This window comes from Agelaius phoeniceus, chromosome 23 (assembly GCF_051311805.1).
Source record: "Agelaius phoeniceus isolate bAgePho1 chromosome 23, bAgePho1.hap1, whole genome shotgun sequence".
Lineage (NCBI taxonomy): Eukaryota > Metazoa > Chordata > Aves > Passeriformes > Icteridae > Agelaius > Agelaius phoeniceus.
The window spans coordinates 3647180-3672301 of NC_135287.1; the positions used below are offsets into that span (position 1 = coordinate 3647180).

General features: G+C 51.6%; 1 protein-coding gene across 5 annotated transcripts in view; it reads right to left on the reverse strand.

The window, feature by feature from the left end:
* LOC129129590 (opioid-binding protein/cell adhesion molecule homolog) overlaps positions 1 to 25122 on the reverse strand; it is a 311003-nt gene that overhangs the window by 94945 nt on the left and 190936 nt on the right. For 2 of the 5 annotated variants that reach the window (XM_054647535.2, XM_054647536.2), the window contains exon 2: positions 15628 to 15712. In XM_054647535.2, the coding sequence (XP_054503510.2) occupies positions 15628 to 15712 (85 nt within the window). Of the gene's footprint in view, positions 1 to 15627; positions 16648 to 25122 lie in introns of those variants that run through there. The other 3 variants (XM_077189993.1, XM_054647533.2, XM_054647534.2) reach the window with 3 other exon arrangements.

The following is a 25122-nucleotide window of genomic DNA, read 5'->3' on the forward strand; positions in this document are numbered from 1 at the left end:
GGGAGTCACACACCTGATGGAAGGTGCTTGGGACACACACAGCTTTCCTAAACCCAACTCTCCATGTCTGGTGTCACACTGTCAACTCCCACCACTTGTTGTTTTTTCCCTCTCTGCTCAAATCTGCCAGACCTGGAAATGGCCCTGCATGAAGATCTCACCTTGTACAGAGCCAAAGGACATGTGTGGAGCTGCAGGAACACGGTTAAAGGTTTGCAACCACGATCTGAGATCATCTTAGAAAAGCCACAAAGCAAATAAAAGGCACTTCTAAGTGCAGAATACCAGAATGATGTGGGTTGTGAAGGAATTTAAAACTCATCTTGTCCTAAGCCCTGCCATAGGCAGGGTACTTTCCACTACACCAAGTTGCTCAAATAATCTGTAATTTAACCAAGCAAAATACCTGGGGTTTGTTCACCCCCTCATGGTCTGGACTTTGCCCCTCCTCTTCAGAGTGATTAACCATTACTATCACTAGTAGGGAATTACTATTTCCCCCTACTCAAGATGAAGGAGAAACACATTTGCAGCCTGTGCTACACAGGTGCAAATGACTCCAAATATCTTTTATTTCTTGGAAAAGCACAATCACAATCCTGCTGCTGACATAAAACTCCCTGCAAGCTGTTCTGGGCAGGGACTGTCTCTGTGCTATACACTCACACAGTGCCTGTCCCAGCCTCCAGGCCCTGCTACAATATAAATAATGATAATCCCTCACTCAGCAATACAATGAAGCACTTGCACGGTATTAAAAATTATTTAAAATTCATACCTACATTGGGAAATTATTCAGTAAACTCTAATTACTTATCAAAAGCAACGATGATAGTTTTAAGGAGAAGGAGTGCCCATAAATACAGAGCCATAAATAAACTGCTTCTCGGTAGCACGAATTAATTTGGATTTAATTGCTAGAAATTGCCATCAATTACTAAACATTCCTTGCAGAATAGGCAAATTCTTTTAAGAACAATTTCAATTGCTAATCGACAGTCTTTTTTGTTTTTTTTTTTTATTTTTCCTCTTTGTCATCCCTCCTCCTGCCAAGTGCAGGAGACCTCCCAGCCAGTGAGGTTCAGCACTTTTGGGGGGTAGAGAGAGACCTGTGAGGAGCCAAGGAGCTGCTCAGGCTTCAGGAGGTTTTACCACCTGTAAAACCCTGAAGAGACAGTGTAGGAGTGTCAGGGGATAGCACGGTCAGGATGGATGGAGACGAGAGATCTCTGCAGGCAGGGCTGGAACTTGGGGTTTATTGCAAAGGGCCTGGGTGCAGGGGCCCTGCTGGGAGCTGCCAGGCACAGCTCAGAGCAGGACTGAGAGAAGAGAGGGGGAGAGAGGATGAGAGGGTGAGAGAGTAAAAGGGTAAGAGGGCGAGGTTCCTGTTACAATACAATAAATCATCTTCTGTGTTGAATATTCTGATTCTCACTAACCAATCTAGTACAAGATACAAATCCTACAGCATTTACATACAGCCTATAAGAATCATTACATTACCATACTGTGTTACATTTTAAACCCTAAAAACTCCTCTTTGGGCCCCTTACTGCCAGGCTGTAGGGTCTGCTCTGCCCCTTGGGGCTGTCTGCAAGCAGAGGGTGTTGTTCCATCAAAAGGGGATCACCTTCAGCCAGCCACACCATTGTTTTCCAGTTGTTCAGTAACTGAGGGATCTCAAAGCTTGCTTTCATTTCAATCTCGCTTATAGTTTCCATATTCTCAAAATCTTTTGCCAGACAATCATATTTATAAGGCTTTCCTGTTTCATCTTCCCCAACAAGACAGGAAAACCAGTGCTGAGAAACATCCCTGACACAGCAAGGAGAGTGATTCCCTTCAAAGGATCGACAGGAGGGGACTGAGAGCTGAAGTTACACATCCATCACACATCCAGGGAGACAAACACCTCCCAGGCACTGCATCTCCCCACAGCAAAGCCATGGCAGATGCTGAGGGAGGCTCTCTGTGCCCCACTGCTCCTCTCAGAGGCAGCCCCTGCCCTCCTGCAGGAGGATGGCCCCACTCCTGCCGTGGGGCAGGACACGAGCCCAGCGCACACTGGCTGCCGCTTCCCGCCTCTCCGCGCTGAGCAGCCCCGCTATCGCTCCTGACTCATTTTCTGGTGTTTTCTGCTTTGCTGTTGGCATAACATCCCATCAGCACAGTTAATTACATCCACGCTGAGTGTGAAGGACAGGCTGAGTCTCGCAAGGAGCCGGCGGCTGTGCAATCCTTCCCGCTGCTCTCGCAAAACAGCTTCCATGGATGCTGACAAACCATGTGTGAGACGGCAGCTCCCGGGGGAACTCCTCCCTGAAACGCCAGGATTCGGGATTGCTCTCACCCCCACACCCCTCCAAATCCCCCCAGTGTCCCTGCTGTGAGCAAACACCTTGTGTTGGGCATGTCCCATTCCTGCAAGTGTCCAAGGCCAGGCTGGAGCAAACTGGAATAGTGGAAAGTGTCCCTGCCCATGGAATATGAAATGAGCTTTTAAAGTCCCTTCCAACCCAAACCACTCTGGAACGCTCTGATCTCCCTGATCCTCATTGCCCAAACAGAGGCTACACACACTCCCAAAAAGTTTGCACAAAGCATAAAATGCAGTAGAAACATCTGCCATGTGCGAGACAGCAGCTCCCGGGGGAACTCCTCCCTGAAACACCAGGATTTGGGATTGCTCTCACCCCCACACCCCTCCAAATCCCCCCAGTGTCCCTGCTGTGAGCTCAGACTTGTGGCTGCAAATATCTTGTGTTGGGCATGTCCCATTCCTGGAAGTGTCCAGGGCCAGGCTGGAGCAAACTGGAATAGTGGAAGGTGTCCCTGCTCATGGAACATGAAATGAGCTGCAAAGTCCCTTCCAACCCAAACCATTCTGGAACTCTCTGATCTCCCTGATCTTCATTGCCCAAACAGAAGCTACACACACTCCCAAAAAGTTTGCACAAAGCATAAAATCCAGAAGAAACATCTATCCTCTGCCAGCAGGGAAAGCCCCGTCACGTCCCACACAAACCCACCCTGCTGATGGAGGCATTTGTACATCCATGGGTGAGAGCAGGCTGGAAGCAGAGGAGGGTGCTGGGAAGAGCTGCTCACGTCTACAGCTCGATTAAAGACAGACCCAGGGTCTCCAGGACTGTCAATCCAACATCCAGGCACAGCTCCATCACTGTCCCCCCAGGAGCAGGCTGACAGTCACAGGGAGCCATGTGCCAGCCATGACAAGCAAAGCAAGTGACACACACATCTCCTGCTCACAATAACCGCCCTTCCGTGTCTAATCCATCATATTCGATGCAGATCTCTTACCCTGAAGTGTTGTCAATGAGGATTTAATTTAGTGCTAATTAGACAAATATTGCATGTTGAACAGCCATTGATTATTAAGAGACAGGGAGCGTGGCTTGGCTCAGCAGTGAGCATGGACACGCTGGATTATATCCGGGATGAGACTGGGAAATGTCTTGCTGTTTCTAATCATCAGATAGTAATTAACGTCCAATAACTTGTAACTTGGTTTATCATTATAGATTTAGGAAGGCAGTAATAGTACTGTATGCTAATTAAATATCAATTGATTATTTAAGGCATATAAAGATTTAGCAGCAAGGTAATAGATATACACAGTTGTTAAAGTTTAATATCCATCACGCAGCATTCTCCTGTTCTATTAAGTTAGTGTTTAATGAGAAAGAGTGTTGTTACTGTAGGAAACTTTTGGATGGGAGTGTCCAAAATGTTTGGCAGCATGCAAGGTTTGGAGTCTCTCAAAGGAGCAAGAAGTCAGGAAATTTGGAGCCTCAGGTGAAGTGAGGTCAAGCAAGAGGTGGTGGCAGAGCCCAAGGCACTCCTAAACCTCCTATCTGACATTTTGCATCTCAGATTTCCCCTCAATCCATGAGACCCCCACCAAAAAAGAAAGTCAAGTTGTCAATTCCCTACTGGAACAAAGCTTTCAAACCCCAGCCCAGAACCTTCTGGAATCCCACCAGCCCACAGGGCAGCCTCATCCAACTGGAAGACACGCAGAAGAAGCTGAAGTTTGGAGCAAACTTCCCTAAATAATAATGGGAAAGAAATCAATAGAGCCCTGGCATCCCCTCTCCCTGGTACCTGCCCCAGAGCTGCCTCTCCTCCCCACGTTGGGGTCTGACCCCGTGCCCAGCACCAGTGATTTGGGAGGGTTGGGAAGACTGAGCTCCTTCCCACGTGAGAGATAAAACCAGAGATGAGAGACAGAAGACGAGCATCTAAAAGGGAAAAGATAAATGGCTTCTGAAGGAAAATAACCTGCTGGACTCCATGGGTTTGGCAGCACCCTGCTAAGTGCAGTATCAGTCTTGAAAACCACTGCAAGCTCAGCAATCGCAGGACAAAGCACAGGATTCTGTCAGGGCTTCTTCCCAGAGGAAGCCAAGGCCCAGGACTGTCTGGTTTTGGCCACCCTGGATGGCTCCCAGCTTGGGGAGGTGGGCTAGGAGAGAGATGTAGCAGGGAGAACACCTTTCAGTACACAGAGCTGCTTCCTGCAGACAGGCTGGCCCTATCACTGATTTACCAGGCAATAAAAGCAAAATCAAGGAAAATGCCTCAACTGCACCCCTGAGAGTGTCCAGCCTCAGTTATAGAGTCTGGGCAGGCCCCAGCTGCCTCTTAAAAGCTTGTCTTGTACACAGTGGGTCTGACATGACTGGGGAAGGGGTGCAGAGATGGCTGGCTCTGTGATGGGTGCTGCAGCAAGGAGAAGAGGAAAAGTGCTGCTGCTTGGGAGCACCACAGAAAAAGGCAGCAGGAGGCAGCAGGATGAGGCCAGCACCCATCCTGCAGAGGGCTGGAAGACCCCTTGCATGGAAGGAAAATCAATACACTCCATCATGGACATTCCCAGTTGGGGCACCACAGGATGGGATCTAGAGCAAGGCATCGGCAACTGCACACCTCTACTTCAGAAACCTCCAGAGTCCTTGGTGGCATCCCAAAATGCCAGTCCTGCAGCACAATGATGCCATGAACAGGCACACTCCTGCACAGGCAGATTCAGGGCATAGAGCCAGCTCCCCAAGCTCTCTGTGCCATCCAGCAGGATGTTACCAGCCAGCTGCAGCCTGAACCTACTGCAAAGGTGGCTTCTTGTACCAGTTAGGAATGAATTTTAGACTGGGCTGGGTCTCAGAAGCAGAGAAGCACCTTAGAACTCCCAGCCTGCTTCCTCACAGCTGTCCCAGACAGTGATTCCCACCTCAGGCTTCCCACTGGCTCCCAGGCAGCAGCTCCAGCCTTGCCTGGGTCACCATCTGAGGCACCTCCAGCTTCCCCCCTGCCCGGTACAGATGAGATTCCATTTGTCTGACACAATTTCTCCTTGACAAACCTCTGCTGGCTGTGGTGCAGTTTCTTGTCCATTCTAACTGATCAGAAATAGTTTCGCTTGTTTGCTCCAGAGCATTGCCAGGATGGAAGACGAGCAATCTCCTACAATAGTTTCTCTCACTTTTCTACACCAACCACTAAATTTGCCTTTCCCCAGGGGTCTGGAGCATTCCCTGCCCTTTGGGATGAGCAGCAGCAGTCCTGACATCACTCCAGCCACTTCCCTGCAGAGCCAAGCAGGAACAGCATCAGCCCAGGTGATTTATACCAGAACTCCAGCAAGAGAGCTGAGCAAGGCTGAGAGAAACCTCTCTTAAATAGTTTTGCAGTGGAGTTTACCCGAGCTGCAGCAGGCAACAAAGAAACGTCAAGAGCAATGAGACAAGGCAGGGGAGGCGTCGTAGCAGATAAAGGATTCTTCAGGTATGAGACAAAACCAGCTTTGGAAACCTCGCAGAAGTGAGTTTAAAGTCTCCAGAGGATATCAATTGAGAGTCTGTCACTTGGTGTCAGGATAACTTTCTGGACAGCTCTCGGAGCTTGTTAAGTTCTTGCTTGGGCTGCATTTGAGCTCTGGTGGCAGCGCTGTCTGCAAGCACCAGTGCTGAAACCAGAGATGAAAAAGGTCTGCTGAGTCCATGCAGCTTTTCCATTATCCCTCCAAAATTCCCCATCATGACCTGCAACACCAGTGCCAGGCATGGGGAGCTCAGACAGGGTCGCTCCAAGACACACTCCCACAAGGAGGGGTTGTGCCTAAGCAGGGAAAACACTGTGAAATTGAGCTCCTCTCACCCCAAAACAAGGGCTGATGTGTCCAGGAGGGATTTGTGGGCACAGGGTGGGAAATGCAGGATGAGAATGCAGCAGCCCGTGTAAAAGCAGGTGGCCAAACCAGACGGTCGTAACTCTGTCTCAGCATCACAATCTATGGCTCTGGGTAGGAAATAGCCACTTCCCCCACAGCAATCATTTCATCAAAAACCCTGAAAGACTCCTGCTGTTCCCACTAGCCCTGGATCCCTAACTTTAATTAAGTCCAAAGAGCCTTCCTGCAAGAACAAGGGAGGAGAGGGTGACTCAGACAGCGATGGGACCAGTCAGTGCAATTATCATACAGTTAAGAATATTAATTAAAAACAGCCCTCCCCCCAGTTAAAAAAAAAAAAAGGCAAACAAATCAATTCTACTTAAAGGAATATATGGGGATGAGGAGAAGAGCAGGGAGGGTGACAGAGACAGAGATGGGATGCGCTGTGAATGCTAAGAGGTTCCCACCGTGGCCGCTGCCGCGGTCAGCCCCAGGCCTGGCTGCTGCCAACACTTACTCCCAGTCTCCTCAGAAATGGGCTCAATCTTCCCTTCTACCTGCTGCCGCATCAGAGCAACTCCTGTGATCACACAAAGGACTTTAAATCTTGGCTTTAACTGCCTTGATTGAATTAAATGCAACACCACGGCAAAGCAGGCTCCTCATTCCAGGTGCGAGCAAGGAGCCCTTGCTCTGCCGCTAACGGCACTCTCCCTCTCTCGGAAATGATGAGTTGCTCATGGGTTATGCTCTTTAAGAAAGGAAAAAAAAAAAGTCATCTGATAAAGTGGGTTATAAAACCGGTGATGGTAATAAACGGAGAGCAAGGAGCCTGATGCAAAGCCTGCAGAGAAGGCAGAACCTGCTGTAGGGACACACTATCTGAACCATGATTAATGCATGGCCACGGGTGACAGCTCAGGAGCAGCGCAGGTGCCACCCATGACACAGGGGACAACAGCAGCAGAGGGAACTCACCCAGACACCAGAGCGAGGATATCAGGGGAGGATGACGAGGACTGGCTCCCAAGTGTTGACACTGAGGGAGTGGAAGTGCCTGGTAGGCATCTTCAGCTCAAGGGCCTGTAGCCCTTTGGTGGAGATGCTTCCACCACTGTGATGCAGCTGGGATAAAACCCAACCAATGTTTGCAGGCAGGATCAACCCATTGGGATGGCCAACCAGCAATGCCCCCACAGCAAACCCAATGAGCAACATGCTGAGAAAGCTGTGACTCAGTAGCATTCTGCCACAACAGCCTCTGTCACTGCAGGCACCACACAGGACAGGCCATGAGCACAAGGGGACAAGGCTAAGCAATGATGAGATAGGAACAGGCTTGCAGTGACTCCTCATCCTCCAACAAAGCTACTGTCCCATGAGTGAGAGCTGCAGGAAAAGGCATCTCAGGCACCTGGGTTTATGAAAGGGAAGGGAAGAGACACTGCAGGAAAGGACTCTGAGTGGAGAAAAGATGAGAGCACAACTCCGGCACTCCCAATTCCTGCCTGAAACTCCCCGGCCATGTCACTCCAAGCTAGACCTGCAGGCACCAGCACCACTACAGACTTATCACAGAGGGTGGAGAAGAGCTCAGCTCCCTCCTCTCCTTCCATGTTCATCTGCCTTTCCTGGGACTTGCCTCTCAGTGAAACAGGGATAAAGAGGAGCACGCTCCTGTGGCTCCTACGAGTCCCGACACGGAGCAGAATCTGTCACAAGAAGGTGCCCTGGGAGCATAAACCATTTCTCTTTATCAGCCTCTATTATTATCGCATTAATGGAACCTTCACTGGCAGGATGGATGCTCAAGTGCCCAGGAAGCACTCCTGGCTCTTTCCTGCCCCTCCATGGGAGCAGGGCACTCTGCTGACAAATCCCCAGGAGAATTACGGCCGAGTTCCGGGCACAGACACGACTATCGGTTCCTTTTTATGAGCCTTCATTGTTATTACCACCTATTTCTTTTTACATTCCTGCCAAAATACCAAACATTAATCTCCCTCGCTCCCTGCAGGCAAAACATGGGTAATTGGATTTATATGGGTTAGAAATTTGTTAGATTTTTATAGAAATATATATATACACACATGCACACATGCACACACACGGAGAAGATATATAAAACCCAGTGAAGGGATACACTATCCCACTAGAACTTGGGTACCAACTGGCTCAAGCCAAACCCCCCACATTTCTGTGCTGCCTGCTGGGCTTTAATTTAGGAGCTCATCCCTCAAAGCTGAACTTCACACACTGAGAGTTACCAGTTGTGGATTTTTCTTTGGTGCACCCTTTGCAATGACCTGGTTTTACCTTTACCCACTCCTTCTTCCACCTGACATTTTTCTTTCCCCCTTCCCAACTTTTCTCTCTCTTCTTCCACTTTTTCCCTTCTGGAGCCCCATTCCTCTCCTCTCCAGCTCCAGCCTGGAAGCAACACCACACACAAGCCTTGGCACACCAGGAGAAGAAAAAGCAAGATGTGTGACATGTCCTCAAGTGTCCCCACACTGAACCCATCAGCACTGGAGATGGCACAAAGTACCGCATCAGCATCAGCACAATTTGCTGATCTTTTACAGGATGAGAAAAAATATCTTAAATTTACAGCTTACACCACAACAGATGTTGTTCTCATTATCCTCCCCCTCCACAGAGAAACAGACTGGGAGACCCATTTGTATCCTGAGGAACAAGTCCGTCAAGTGAGCATAGTCATGGAAACAACTCATTTTAAGCAAATCTTGGGAAATATTCATAGGAAAACAGAAATATAAAATGTGAGTGTTTTGCACTGAAGAGCCGACCTTGAAGGGTTCTGTCAGGAAAGACAAGACCTACATATCAAATCCAACCTGCAGTAAACAACCCACTACAGGCTAAAAATTGTTGACAGGGGCTGTGGGGAAATTATTTTTCTCATTAAAAAAAAAAAGAAAAAAAAAAGAAGGAAAAACAGCACATTCTAACCCTCAAAGGCTGCTCACAAGGACAGAGGAAGAAGTGATAGTCACTGAATCAGATATTTCTTATGAACTGTCTGCTAGGCTGCAGTATCTAAAGATTATCACTTAAAACAATATGTCCAGCTGTTGTAAAAAGCATCCGTGGTTTAGGGCTGAGGAATGCAAGGAGGAGGCAAACTGTGAGAACAGTCAGGGGAACAGAGAAACTCTTTGGAAAGCAGGAAAGTGAAAGGCAGCCACTGTGCCCCCGTTTGGTTCTGCAGCGTTAACACCTAATCCTGTTCCAGAAACAAAGCCCTGAGCTCCAGGAGGAGTGTGCGTGATCCAGGGGAAGGACAGCTATTACCAGGGAGTTTATTATCCTTGCAAAAAGATCTCTGTACCCTATAGTGCAGGATTACCAACAGTTCAGTCTCATCCCCAGGAGGTAAATATCACAACTTGGAAATATTTCTGCCTAGTGGAGCTGAAAAACTTAGTGTGGGGGGTGGGTTTTTTGGTTTTTTTTTTTCTAGACAAGAGGATGTTCCCAGGGTTTGAATCCTGGCCCAGGGAGATGTGACAGTGAGGGTCCCCTCCTCCCTCTGCAGAGCCCCACCAGCTCACTGTGCTCTCAAAACCAGCATTTCCTGCAGCAAACCCCCAGTGTCATGGTTCCAGCCTGTGTCAGCAGGACTCCCCAGCTCTCTGACACTGAGCCCAGCCTGACACCCACATAAAACCTGCCCAGTGCTGGCTCAGCAGGACAAGGGCTGGCACAGGCAGCAGCCCGAGCCTCGCTGGCTGAAGGTGAATTCCCCAAAGCCAGCCCTGGATCTCCCCAAAGCCAGACTTGAATCTTCCCATTGCACAGCAGGACTGTGCTCTTGGAGCAGAGACAGCCAGTGCTGGGGACAACGAGCTGCAGGGAACACCAGCCTCAGGGACAACCAACATCAGGGACAATGAGCCCCAGGGACAATCAACATCAGGGACAATGAGCCCCAGGGACAACCAGCATCAGGGATAATGAGCCACAGGGAACACCAGCATCAGGGACAATGAGCCACAGGGAACACCAACCTCAAGGACAAGCAGCCTCAGTGACAACCAACTGCAGGGAACACCAGCATCAGGGACAACCAACCTGTCAGGGACAACCAACCTGTCAGGGACAATGAACCACAGGGAACATCAACCTCAGGGTCAACCAGCATCAGGGACAACCACCCTCAGGGACAATGTACCACGAGGAACACCAACCTCAGGGACAATTACCCCAGAATAACCAATCTCAGGGACAATCAGCCACAGGAACAACAAACTGCAGGCATCACCAGTCTCAGGAACAATCAACCTTAGGGACAATGAACCACAAGGAACGCCAACCTCCCCAAGGGACAACCAGCCCAGGACCAGCCAACATCAGTGACAACCAGCCTCTCACTGCACAACCCAAGAAGTGACTCTCACACAAACCAGCCAGCCCTGACATGAGCTGGAAACCAATATTCAACCCACAGAAAAAGACATCAGGACTTAAAGCTCCCTCCAGCACGTCCTTCACTGATGCCAACAAGGACAATGGCATGGCAGGGGCTGTGAGGCTGCTCCAGCCCCACCAAGGTGGGAAGGGGCACAGCCAGGGTACCAGCTCCATGGGCTCAGCATCTGCACTTTGGCAGCATCACTGGTGCAGCAGGCTGGGGAGGAAGGAGCCCTCCTGCAACCCCCTGACCTTTCTCCAACCACCCTTCCAGTGGCAGCAATATTACAGTGAAATTAGCGGGCACTGTAATTACAACTATCAGGAGCAGATAAGACAAGTTAAATACCAGCTACCTAGGGAGAAATTATTATGCCAGCCAGGAGGATCCAAATGCCAGAATCCATGGCTGTAATTTCCCTGAGTCGCCAATTACAGCTCCGCCACGCAGCGAGCTCTACCTTGGAAACGGCAGGTATATATTTAGCTGCTCCAGAAAAGTTTTTGGAGAGGAGAGAGGGGGGAGGAAGGAAGGGGCAGCAATGGAGCAAGTCCTCACTAATCTGCTCTGCGCTAATCCCCACGCTTTTAGCATTTGCACACAAAGAGCAGTGACTCTCTTCCTGCTCCCCAGCAAGGATTTAACAGCAGAGATGTGGATGCATTAACGCTTCTTTTCTCTGCCAGGTCCGTGGCTGCTGTTGCAGGGCGACGGGTGAGTGTCACAACCCCCATTAACAGGTAGGTACACAGAATATCAGCGGTTTGACTGAAAAAAGAGGCAAAAAAAATGTGATTTCCTGACTTCCCAGACCTATGCCTGGAGACTGTGGTCCTGCCTCCTGCTCCTGCTGGTTGTATTTTACTGAGGTCTTGTTGCGTGCTGGAAAATAGACTGTGGTAGGTTATTACACCAAAAGAAAAAAAAGAAGAATCAAAGCGGCATTGTCAGAAATAATTAAAACCATAATTGCAAAAATAAATGGAAGAACAGCATCTCATGATGTTTTATTCGGGCTTTTTATTTTTAATTGGAATTGTTCTCACACTAGCTAATTGACAGAATACAGCCAGGCACGGAGTCTTGGATGCCAATGAGCAAAGCCAGCCTGACTTCTTGGTCTCCTCCATGGACAGGCAGTAGGAGAGGCCATGGGTTCACCAGAAGCAGACAAGCCCAGGGGATTTGTCTTGAAAATTTGCCCTTATATACAGAGATAAAGCAGCTCTATATTATTTAGTTTGGAAAAAAGCCTAGCTATACCTGCCTTAGCATCACCTATGAGTACCCATTCCTCTAATCATCACTGATAAACCACTGCTGTTGGATCCTTTTACAGATGGGGAAACTGAGGCTGAGAGCAACAGAGGGGTCTCCTTAAGTCCTGGTGTCCCTGCAGTGACAGCCACAGAGAAAACTCAGCACACCCCATCTCTCAGCTAATCCCTCCAACCTCTAAAACGCACTCTCTCCCTTAAAAAAAAACCCCAACAATATTTCTTAAATACAGATAAAACTATAGAGCCTTGAAATTTTGAGCAGCTGGTGGTTGATGTCTTTATGAACTGTTCTGATGGCTGCTGTAAAGGTCGGTTTGCTGGCGGCACAGCAGGACGATCCCATTTCCATCCCCACTTTAACACCGTGGGAATATTTGCCACAGTTTCCCCTCTGGCTCATGGAGATGCTTCCACCACTGATGCAGCTGGGATAAAACCCAGCCAAAGTCTCCAGGCAGGATCAGCCCATGGGGGTTGGCCAACCATGAGCTGCCAGTGATGCCCCCAGAGCAACCCCAGGACGTGCATCCAACGAGCAGCACATGGAGAATGCTAAGACTCAGTGGCATTCTTTCCAAAAGAAGGAACTTAATCCTTGTTTCCACAACGAATCCCAGCTGGGAGATTAAAAAGTGACCATCTCCACCATCCCTGGTGGTTCCCAGTGTGCTCCTTGCTCTGTTTCATGTCCCAGACTGGTGGGTAACATCAGTTAATCCTGCCCCCTCAACACCCAAGCTTTGTGTTCCTGAGTCAGGGAAGAGGCAGTTTGGTTTGATTTTTAACAGTACACAGAGAATTTCCATACTGCCTTTAGTTCTCAGGAGAGGAAAGGTGCCTGACTATTATGGGAATTGTTTGCTCTTACAATAAAAAGGAGTGAATTACCAACAATCTTTGCTTAAAACAGAAATTATTTGTTGCTGATCTAAGATGACCTGCAAGTTGCCTGTAGATGGAGCTTGAGTTTCTGCAAGGATTATGCTGAGCCTCCCTCGGAAAAAGGGTGGAGAGCTGGAAATGGAAGCGCCCAAAATCCAATACAGGAAACCCACAAGCAGCCTGAAAAGCCTCCAGGTTTCCTCCACCACTTTCACACAGGTTTGCTCGCTCTCCCAGCTCCTTTCTGCAATGCAAGGGGTGGTTAAAGGGCTGATCTTGGAAAGCAAAGAGCTTCCACCAACCCTGCAGGAGCCAGGGAGATTTGCAGGCTCAGCCCATCTCACCACCAGGATGAGGGAGAGGACCTGGCCATCCAGACCTCGCAGGACTGGGGCTAATTCTGCAAGAGCTATGCACTGGAATTTCAGCTCTCACTTTTTCCAAGCCCAACTCCTTGGTTTGAGCCCCAGGAAAAGTGCCATTTGCAGGGAGGACAGCAGAGGACACCACCACCTCCTCCTGTGGGTGCACAGGAGAAAACACCATTTAGCAATGGCACCACTCGCTGGGAAAGACTTCCCAGGGCACTTTTCCCTGCCTGGCTCTTCATAGGAAATCACAGCCTGCAAATAAACATCAGCCCCATCCTCAAGATGCTCCACCTTTGTTCTCCTGCCTTCAAGCCCCCACTGATGCCACCTCCTTGGCTTGCTGGGTGCAATTCCCTGCCTATCTCCAGATCCTAAGGGAAGATGGAAAACTGCTTGGCACCCACAGGCTGCAGAGGGGTAGCATCAGGGAAACAGGGAGAGGAGGGAAGGGAAGGAGCACTGGGAAACAGCAGAGCAAGAAAAGATGGAGCAGACTGGGAGCAAATGGGAGCTGGGGGCAGAAACCTGCCTGCAGCAGGGGAGAGCTGGACTCGAGGAGGAGAAGGGAGGGGGTAAGAGCATGGAAAAGAGGCACTGGGGAGCATGGGTAGGAGCAGATGCCAAGGGGGGAAATGGATAAACTCAGGTGCTTTTGGGGCAGGGGCTTCGCCTAAGTGTCAGCACTTTGGGGATGCAGAGTTTCTTATGGGGAGGCTAAAACCTCCCACCACTCCAGGGCTGCTTCACAAACATCCCCTCCTGAAAGAAGCACAGAAAAGGGGGCAGAAGACTAGAAATTAAAAAAAAAAATGAAAAAAAGGAGATCCAAGTCAGCCCTCTGCTGGCAGCAGGCTTGGCTGGACGTGCAGGGGCTCCCCTGGGAGCAGGCACAGGCACCCATCCTGCTCTGAGCAGCACCAGCATCGCCTCCGAGAGCCCCAGAGCCACACTTCACTGCAGAGACAAGTTCCAACAGCAAGGAAAAGAGCACCAGGGCCAAAGGGACCTCTCTTGGGGACTGTCCTTCTTTAAACTGCTTTACTCACACAGCTCAGGGTAATCATCATTGCAGTTCAATTAGGAAGAGCACAAGGAGACCCCAGGAACACGGGGTGATGACAACAAGCGTGTCCCAGCGGGCAGAAAAAGGGACAGCATCCCAAAGTCTGGCACTGAGCGTGGTGGGAAGAGGGCAGACAGGCAACCAACACCTCCCTCCATAGCACAGAACTCACAGAGCCTCAGCCAGAGCCTGATCTCCAAAACCACCAAACACTTTCCCTACAAAGCCCACCTCAGGCACAGAAACCTGCCCAGGTGAGCGCAGCTCCCTGTGCCCAAAGCAGCAGCAGCTCCTCAGCCCTGCGCCGGCTCTGCTGCTCACGGAGAGCGTGCCAGGCTCTGCTTGGGCCATCCCCGTGCCCGGCTCCGGCAAGAGCAGCTGCTCTCTGCTGCAGAGACCCTGCTCCTTAGGCTTTGAGCGAGCCTCGGGTGAGGGGCACACGCTGCTCGCTGGTGCAGGCAAAGCAGACAAACTCCTCCGGGCTCTCCTGCTCCACGCTCACGTCCCAGCACCCCCGAGCTCCTTCCCCCAGTCCCACAGCTCCCGGATGAACCAGCTCGGGTCCTCCCGGGGCTGCCTGAAGCACGCACAGCACGACCCAAAGCCTCGCTGCCCTCCAAAAAAAGGCTGGGCTGCTCCTCTGGCCGCGATGCCTGTGGAGAGCTGCGGTGCTACCTGGGCACAGCACCGCGTACACCTGTAACTCATTCAGGGAATGAAAGGGATGCTCGGCTGGGCTGTGCGGCACAGGAGTGACCCATCTGCATATCAGCCGCCTGTGTTTCTCCTACAGCAAACAACGTAAGGGAAAGCATCCATCAGAATTCATAAGATGCACCCCTGGAGTAAAAGATTGATTTGATATTAACGGATTCGTGCAGAGACTATAAAGCGATCGAGGAAAACACTGACACCTCGGAGGCATCGCAGCCCTGGAAAGCCGCTGGCAGTGCAGGCTGGCACCGGTGCCAGCAGCACGGACCCCCCTCCCCTCTCACACAGGCACAACTTTGGGGTTTTCGGGCAGCACTCACTCACTGTCTGCCACCTAAACCCCCGGGTCGTCTCCTCGTCTGGCACCCGCAGCCCCCCCAGGAGGTTGCCAAAACCCCGCGCTGCAGCCCGAAAAGCACCGAACGCAGCCGTCCCTCCACAAGCGCTCGCACGGGGTGACCCCACCACCACGACGGGGACAAGCTGCCACCCGGAGTGTCCCCTGCCACCGCGGGGACAAGCTGCCACCCGGAGTGTCCCCTGCTACCGCGGGGACAAGCCCCTGGGACACGCGCAAAGTCTCCCGCTGGTCCCAGGACCCTCCGGCAGCCCCGCCGGGCACGGAGCATCCCCCAAGAGCCGCAAGCAGCACCCCCGAGCCCCCCAAGCCCCCGTGCAGCTGCTCCTACCTGAGCGTGGCGCTCTCCCCTTGCCGCACTGTCACGTTGTCCATGGCTTTGGGGAAGGTGGCATCTCCGCTGCGCACGGGCACTCCTGCGGGCACAAGGAAGAGCAGCCTGAGACAGAGGACGACCAGGCACCTCCAGGGCAGGGCCAAGCACCCACCGACCCCCATCCTGGGCAGCGGGGACTTTTCCAACAGGCAAAAAACACACCCGACAAGGCGAAAAGGGGGAAGGGGTGGGTGGAGAGGAGGGATGGGGGGGAGCAAAACCACCGGGGCGAGCGCTGCGGAGCTCCACGGAGATCAGGAGAGCCCCCGGCAAGGCTGGCTGCGAGCGCTGAGCCTGCCGAGCGGCATCGGAGGGAGTCCCGCTGTCCTCGGGCGAGGGAGGAGGACGGGAGGGCCGGGGGGAGGAGGAGGAAGAGGAGGAGAGAAGGTGCGGAGCACGAGATGAAGGTCACAGATGTGTGGCTGCTGGAGACGCTACTTTCAGCTGCAGCTGGGCAGGCGCTGCGGAGATCTGGCATCAAAAGTTTATAACCCACGGAGGAAACGTGAGTGTCTATGAAAGGAAGGGGAGGGCGGCATCGGCACCGGGGGGGACACAGCGGGCCGGGGCTGGGCTGTTCTCCGGCTCTTGAGCTTTTGTTTAAATCACAGAGAGAAAGGAGAATTAAAAAAAAAAAAAATTAAAAAAATTTTAAAACCCAATAAAGCTCCCAAAATCCCGGTTCTGTCGCAAGATCGAAACTTCCCCGCGGAGCTGCAGGCGATGTCCGCGATGCTCCTGGGCTGTGTCCAGAGGGTCTGGGAGCCCCGCGGGGCCGGTGGCTGCTCGGGCTGCGGCTCAGGCGCGCAGCGGGGCGGGGGGGATGCGGGGGGGCGGCGGCGACAGCAGCACCCCGGCCCCGGCCGGCAGCATCCCCGGGGTTGTCATGGCAGCGGCTCCAGCGCTGCCCGGCGCCTCGGCTCCCGCACGGCCCGAGCCCCGCACACGGGCGGGCGGGCGGGCGGCAGCGGGGCGGGATGCGCAGGAGGACACGCACATTAACCCCTGCCGCGCCGCGCTCTGCGGGGGCACCGGGGATGCCGTCAGCCCAGGGACCCCCAAGCCTTGCCCCGCTTCAGCCCCGCTGCAGAGGGGGCGTTTCTCGAGCTTGCCCTCCAGAGCAGCAGGTTGCCCAAACCCTCGCCCACAGCAGCATCTTTCCCTGCCTCCACCTGTTGATGCATATCCCTGTGGGGACTGGCTCCAGTTCTCTCTCTCTGTGTGAGAAACAGGGTCCTGTCCCCACGTCCTTTGCCATGGCATAAAATAAGACAGCTCCAGAGCATCTCCTCTCCTGTCCCCGCTTGCTGACACTGAGATCCTTGAATTAGGAAGCCCAAGGGCTTTCCACCCTGCCACTCACAACAGAGCATCAACAATAAATTTCAACAAATTTCCTCCTCAACAATAAATTTCAACAAATTTCCTCCTTTGGAGACACCTACACACCACCATTTATCTCCTCAAAGAGCAGCTGGAGGCACCAAGACCTTGGTGACCATCCAGACACACCTGTGTGTGCCCACAGAATGAAAACTGACCCTGTGCTGCCAGGATTCCTCATGCAGTTCCTCAGCCCAAACCAGGCTGGACCTTGGCTAGGTGCCTTCCTCCAAAGGACATCTGCCTCCTCTGCTGATGTATCCCAGGGAACCTGTCCCTCTCAGGGGCTGGAGGAGGGAAATAACCACCAACAAAGGAGTTTATTCAGGACCCCGACCTCATCCAGAGATCCAAACACAGCTGTTAGAACTGATAAAGGGGTTTTGCAAGGAGTTTTCAGTGATCCCAAGCCCAATTTTCAGCAGAACAGGTTCTTTGTACGTGGCAGGGGGACTCAGTGACCCCAAACAGCCGCTAGCCACAGGCTGGCACTGCAGGGATGTGTGCTGGCAACCCAGCACCAGCTCAGCACCAGAGGGATGCTCTCTGCAGCCTGGATAAATAGGGCAGCCTGGGAGCCCAGGGAAGCAGGGAGAAAAGCAGGGCTGGGTTTTCCATCAGAAAGCTCCTCAGCTACCGAAAAGTTGCCTTAACCCCGAGTGTGCAGGCTGGCTGCTCCCATACCAGGGATTCTTCGGGAGGAGGATGGGAGAGGAAGGACACTCTGCTCCTTCCTGAGCTGCTCCACGCTGCCACGGAGGAGCTGGAAGGGAGGGAGCAGCAGGGGCCAGCACAGACCCATGGCAGCCCCCAGCAGTGAGACCACGGGCACTGCTGAGCCTCACCCAGCAGCAGGATTAGCTCCAGGGGACAAGGATGCTGCAGGGACCACAAGCTCTGCTGGGTAAAGTCATGTTTACCCCTTGGGATAGGAGCTGTAGATGTAGAGCGTGTGTAGCACAAAGCCTGCCAGAGCCAGAGCAATCCAGGAGAGGGAAGATTTATAGGGGAAAAAGCCTGTCTGCCTCACAAAGAGACTCTGAGGAGGCTGGAGAGCCATGGATCCATGAATGGATGCAAAGGCAGGGAATGAATGGACAGACAGAGAACTAAACTGGCTGCTACAGACAGGTAAGGGGATATGGGGCATCAAGGAGGGCTGGGAAATGAGTGTGATCCATATCTATGTAGCTGGGTAGGGACCCAACAGCCTGGAATGGCTGTGCAGCAGACATGGCTTAACCATGCTCATCCCAGAGGCCACTGTGGGCACCCAGGGAACCAGAGCAGCCTCTCCTGGTTTGGTATTCTGGGCCACCCCATCACAAATATGTGCCAGTCCCACTTGTGGGGTTACCAATACCTCCCCAGTGACTGCACTACCATCAAATGATGGGACGTGGGAGAGAAAGGGGCAGGAGGGAAAAACTTGAAATCCAGGAGGCTGCAAAATTTTCACGAAGCACAAAGTCAGCAGACACAGAGGCAGAGGCACTTTTGCACCGAGACAGTGGCAGACCTGAGGTTGCACAGGGTGGCTCCAGCTCAGGTCTGTGGCTAAAAATATCGCCTGGCTGAGAGGGACTCAAGGCTGGCACAGGCCCTGGGGGCACCAGGCAGATGGCAGTGGTGGATCCTGCTCCTCACGGTGACGTTAACAAGCCCTGACCTTCTCTCATCATCCCAGAGGCTCAGGGAGAAACTGAGCCGGCAAGGACGAGTCCCTGCACCTCCCTGGCTGTCGCCTCCCAGCCCACTGTCAATCTCAGCTGTTATTAGTGGCGCAGTTTAGCCTCCCTCTCCCTCCGAGATTTCTCCCTCGTTGCTCTAATCAGGAGCTTGCAAATGTCAGGAGTACAGGCCTGGAAGTAATTAGTGGGGGACCAGAGCCTGGGGGCTGTGGGGGAGCTCAGCCACTGAGCTGCTCCAGTGTCAGACTGGGAATGAGCCTGCAGCCACTGGGACCTACGGGTGGCCATGCTGGGTTTCATTCCCCAGCCTCATTCCTGCTCCCAGAGGATTTCCCTTTTCTCCACACAGCTCAGGGCACACTGAAATGCTCACTGTGCAGCAGGGAGTGAGTCCAGCTCCCTCGGGATCAGTGCAGTGAGGGAGGGAGGGACTGCAGCACCACTGGGACACTGCGCACTTGGCCAGCAAGTGCCACCTCCTCCTCTGGGACACTGCCTCTTCCAAAAGAGATCCAAGGACCATTTCTCACTCCTTTTAAGCCTGCCTGGGTAGGGGAATGCTAGGAAACATGGACACAGCTGTACCACAGAGGTGTGCTTCACCCTAGGACAGCAGCTTTTCCCTCAGTGGGCACAACAAACCATGTGCTTGTCACAGTCCTCAGCAAGCAAAGAAAATTACATCTTAAGACAAAGATAATGGGAAAGAATGTTGGGGTTTTTTTATTTTTTCCCTTTCTCTGAGGTGAACTTTGCTGTCTCTCAGACATTCAGCCTTGTTCAAAGGGGTTCATGGGGTTAATTAAACCGTTGCTCAAGGGGTTAAAGCTGCACCCAGGAAAGCAAAAACCCAGCACAGCTGTAGGGAAAAGCAGCCCTTGGAGGCCTTGTGCTTTTTTAATCAAAGAGTAATCTTTGCTCCCAGGGATTCACCCTCCAGCACTGGTGGAAGTGGAAGTTCTCCAGATCTCCCTCTGGAAAGCCCAGACAAGACTTTCAACAACAACAGCTCCTCTCTGGTCCCCAGCTGGCAGACAGCCACGGGCACTTTTTTCACAAAATTGGGCTCTTTTAAGGCATCTCTTTCCTGGGGCATGGGGAATATCTAATCCTGAGCATCTTGGCCACCCTACCTGGCCAAGACATATGTGACACCTCCATGGTGAATGTGGAGCTGTGTCTTGGTCCCCTGCATCCTCCAGATGGTTTCTGGGCTCGGGGCTATAAGATTGTTAACTAATTTCTTTCCACACTATTATCCCCTCCTCCCTCTCCTCCCACCTCCTCTTTCTCTCCCTCCTTCTCTCCATCTGTCTCTACCCCTTTTCTTCTCCACCTTTCTCTTGCACACTTGCAGCTGCTAATTTTTCCCCAGCAGATTTGGCAATCCATCCTGACACCTCTTCCCCCACACCCCACAGCCCCGCTTTGTGCTTTTTCCCATTTGCTGCTGAATATTCTCATTTCTTCACCCAAAAGAGATGGCACGAGCACAGGCAGGAGGAATACACATCCTCCCTGTAGGAGTGACGGGGGGTAGGACAGTCAGGACGGATGGAGACGAGAGATCTCTGAAACCAGGGCTTGGAACTTGGGGTTTATTGCAAAGGGCCTGGGTGCAGGGCCCTGCTGGGAGCTGCCAGGCACAGCTCAGAGCAGGACTGAGAGAAGAGAGGGGGAGAGAGGATGAGAGGGTGAGAGAGTAAAAACATAAGAGAGTAAAAGGGGTAAGAGTGTAAAAGGGGTAAGAGTCTAAAAGGCAAGAGCTAAGAGACAAGAGGTAAGAGTGCAAAGTTCTTGTTACAATACAATAAATCATCTTCTGTGTTGAATATTCTGATTCTCACTAACCAATCTAGTACAAGATACAAATTCCTATAGCATTTACATACAGCCTATAAGAATCACTACTTTACCATCCTGTGTTACATTTTAAACCCTAAAAACTCCACTTTGGGCCCCTTCTGCCCAGCTGTAGGGTCTGCTCTGACCCTTGGGCCTGTCTGCAAGCAGAGGGTGTTGTTCCATCAAAAGGGGATCACCTTCAGCAGCCACACCATTGTTTTCCAGTTGTTCAGTAACTGAGGGATCTCAAAGCTTGCTTTCATTTCAATCTCGCTTAGAGTTTCCACATTCTCCAAATCTTTTGCCAGACAATCATATTTATAAGGCTTTCCTGTTTCATCTTCCCCAACACCTCCCAATGCAGGGAGAATCACATCTCACTGTCCTGGGACAAACCTGAGCACCCACCAGTTTGTGGAAGGGGCACAAGGCCAAGCATCACCCCTTTCCCAGGTGGAAAGCCTTGGGAATGGGATCCACAGCTGCACTGACCACTGCCAGGCCAGTGCCACACACACACCTCCCCCTCTCTCACCTCAGCCTCTTCCCAGCAGAATTTATTTATCCCACTTAATTTTTCCAGTTGTTTTATCTTGTTTTATCTTCAGACTAAATCAGACTCTCTCTGCAAACGGAACTTTTATTTTCCGTGCTGTTACATTTAATGCGTTTTATCGCACGAATTCAGCAAAAGAGGAAAAAAAAAAATTAAACAACCTGCTGAGGTAATTGTGGGAAAAAAATGCGACTCGTTCTTCACATTGATCGTGGTGCTTGAGCTCCAAGGGCAGAAAATCCAGACTGGAGGCTCAGGCTCCTCATTTACAACTGGCTCAGGGGTGGTTTAGCAGTCAGTGCCCAGGTAGACCCTCCAAGCCCATCCTCATGCCCTAAATTCACACACAAATCCTTTCCTCTTCCACAAAATCCCCCCAGGGCCACACAAAGCCTGGAGTCAGGATTACAGCGTGGGAAGGCAGGTCGTGGTTGAGCAGGACCCACAGCAATCCCTGGGGATTTTAATGGGATTACTCCACACTTAATGCTCAGCTGCAATCCCCGGCTGAACCCCGGCATATGGCACGTTTAAAGAGTGTGTAAACCTGACAAATGAAATCCAAAACGGAGGCAGCTCCACAGACACCCACCTGGAGCAGTTAAAGCAGCCTCCTCCTTACACCAAATATTAAAGGAATAAACAACACCAGCTCTGAGAATGCCCGGTGCTGCTCAAGCAAAGCTCGGAGGGGCTGGGACACCCAGGGGCAGCAGAACCATCACAACATCACCCTAAAAGCTTGAAAAACATGGATTTAATTTTCCTGAAGCATTTCTGACAACCATCCAGCATGATTTAGGGTTTTTTAAATTTTTTTTCTTCTAAGGAAAGCAAAATGTTAAGATTTTCTCTGCGATGCCAAGATTTTTTTTTTTTTTGTTGCCATTTCTGATGGTATTTAGTTCATTTGGGCAAATTTTCAACTTCTGTGCAGTCCCTTTCCCTGAAAATCCAACTCTAGAGGGAAGGGATGTTGGGGGGGGCATTACAGACATGTGACATTTTGCTTCATTGCCAAAACATTTCCATATCAAAGCAGCCAAAGTTCAAGCTGCCCTAGCAAGGACATTGTCTTGGAAAAAAAACCAAAACCAAACCAAACAGCACAACAAAAATCCATCACGGTGCACAGTCTCTGCCAAAGAGATGCTTCCAGGAGCCCTGTCCCAAATTTGCCACATCCCTGGGAAGCAGAGAGTGACAGACAAGGGGGAATGGCTTTGACCTGACAGAGGGCAGGTTTCAACTGGATATTAGGAAGGGTGAGATAAATTGGATATTAAGATGTGAGGGTGAGAGGCACTGGTCATTTCCAGAGAAGATGTGGGTGTCCCATAAGAGACCACATAGGATATCCAGTGCCACCCCTGCCATGGGCAGGGACACCTTCCCCTATCCCAGGGTGCCCCAAGCCCTGTCCAACCTGGCCTTGGACACCTCCAGGGATGGGGCAGCCACAGCTTCTTGGGGCAGTCTGTGTTTGACAGGCTCTTCTTGGGGCAGTCTGTGTTTGACAGGTTTTTCTTGGGGCAGTCTGTGTTTAACAGGTTTTTCTTGGGGCAGTCTGTGTTTAACAGGTTTTTCTTGGGGCAGTCTGTGTTTGACAGGTTTTTCTTGGGACATTCTGTGTTTAACAGGTTTTTCTTGGGGCAGTCTGTGTTTAACAGGTTTTTCTTGGGGCAGTCTGTGTTTGACAGGCTTTTCTTGGGGCAGTCTGTGTTTCACAGGTTTTTCTTGGGGCAGTCTGTGTTTCACAGGTTTTTCCATCATTAATACCTAATGACCCCTCCCTAGGACAAGGTGTGGAGGCACAATCACATTCCCAAATTAGTCCAGGAGTAGGAGAAGCCCCAGAAAAAGGGCTCTGGAGCACAGATGCTGAGCCTGGGCATGAAATATGCATTTGAGCCCTACCAGCCATTACAGACTGGAAATGGAAAGCAGGATCTGGGATCCACCCCTGCATCTACCACACTCTCACCCTGGCCATGGATGCACAGGGAACCCTCAGCTTCCCCCACGTTCCTGGAGCAGGAATGCTTCTCCCCTCTCCTGGGAACATTACAAGGCTCATTTCATAGACACTCACAAAGTGCTCTGTGAGCTCTGTGCTGAACTAATAAAAGAACAAATAAATAGATATCACATCGCCCTGTTTATCCTGTTTCTAAACACGAAGCCATCGCGTAGCCTCGGGGCTTATTTACAGAATACAGAGATGCAGGAATGATCAGAGAGCAGCTGTGCCACCGACACTCCGTGCTGGAAGAGGGAAACACCACGCTCTGGGCTGTCCTGGGAGGCTCCAAACAGCATCCCCAGCACAGGGGAGAGAAAGGAAAATCCTGTCTTAACGTCCTCTTCAGTGTGTGCTGCTCTTTTTCACACCTGGATGGCACCAGAACCTCTCAGGATATCCAGTCCTGCCCCTGCCATGGGCAGGGACATCTTCCCCTATCCCAGGGTGCCTCAAGCCCTGCCCAACCTGGCCTTGTACACCTGGAGGGAAACAATCTGCAAGCAGCCACAGCTTCCTGGAGCAGTCCATGTTTAAGAGGTTTTTCCATCATTAGTCCCCCCAGCAAATCCATCCTCATGCGAGGCACAGGTGAGGGACTGCACATCCTGAAGCCCTGCTCAGACTCAGGGTTTGCTTGCCCAAACCAAACCTTTTATACCAGCAGAGCAGCCAAACCAGCAAGATTTCAAGATAAAAACATGCCTGACTGATTCCATAGAGATAAACTGGGCCTTGAAAACTTGTATTCCCCTGAAGGAATGGCTTGTGCCCTGCAGCCCTGAAGGGCAGCATTTGTGTTCCTCATGTACCCTCATCCCCTCCAACATGTCCTCCCAGCTTGGGCAAGACAACCCCCAATGTCCCTGGGGCTCTCACCACACCCAGGGCAGCCCTGCCCTGCCACTCATATTTAATGCTGCCCAGAGAAGCTGTGCTGCCCCATTCCTGAGGTGCTCCAGGCCAGCTTGGACAGGGTTTGGAGCACCCTGGGACAGTAGAAGGTGTCCCTGCCTGTGGCAGAGGGTGGCACTGTGTTACCTTGAGAGTCCCTTCCAACCCAAACCACACTGGGATTTTCACACCTCCACACGCCCGCTCTCCCAACCAACAACACAAACCAGCCTCCAGAACATCTCACTGCTGGGGCTCTCAGATCCTGCCTGGGCTGCTGCTGGAAGGGGCAGAGGGAGGAGGGCTGGGAGCTGCAGGGAGCTGGGTGGGATCTCTGCAGAACTGGGGAGGAAATTTCCCTGCTCCCACTCCTCACCCTCCACGCTCCCCTTGTCTCCAGGTGCTGCTGGGCAGGTTTGGCAGTCGTGTTCTGCAGGTAAAGGTCTGAACACTTGTTCTCAGCCTGTCTGAACTACCTGGGCTGCTCATGCTGCAGGTCCCAGGAGAAATAAAAATTCTCAGTGTTTTCAGTCTTCCCCTCTGTGGCCCAGTGCTGGTGATGTTTTTTCAACTTTGAAATTCCTGCTTCTAAGGGCTGAAGTGAGGGGGAGAAAACCATTAGGTGAGGGAAGGCTCTTAGTTCCTGCAGGCTTTGGAAAACTTCCCTGGGAGTTTGATGGGAGCTGTGGGTAAATGCTGGTGCAGGTCTCTGCTCTCAGAGGCAGCAGAGCTGCTCCCTGCATGTCTCACTGCTGATTTATTCCCAGTGGTATTGGGCACAATGAGATAAATATGCAAGTGGCACAGCCGAGGTGGGGATGGGAACATCTCCATCTTCCTAGGTCAGCTTTAATTCATCTGTTTCAGTCAGCCTGGCCTCAGCCATTCACTTCTGACTCCAACCCAATTCTCTTCAAAGCCCAGCTCTGCCTGGATGCTGGGATTAAAATCTAGGTTTGCAGCAAGCAAAACTAAGAGTGTTTTATGAGGAAGAATAACCTTGGGGGAGGGTTTGACTGCAGTTTCAAAGGCTGAGCAAGGTTTCTGTGCACAGCTCTGAC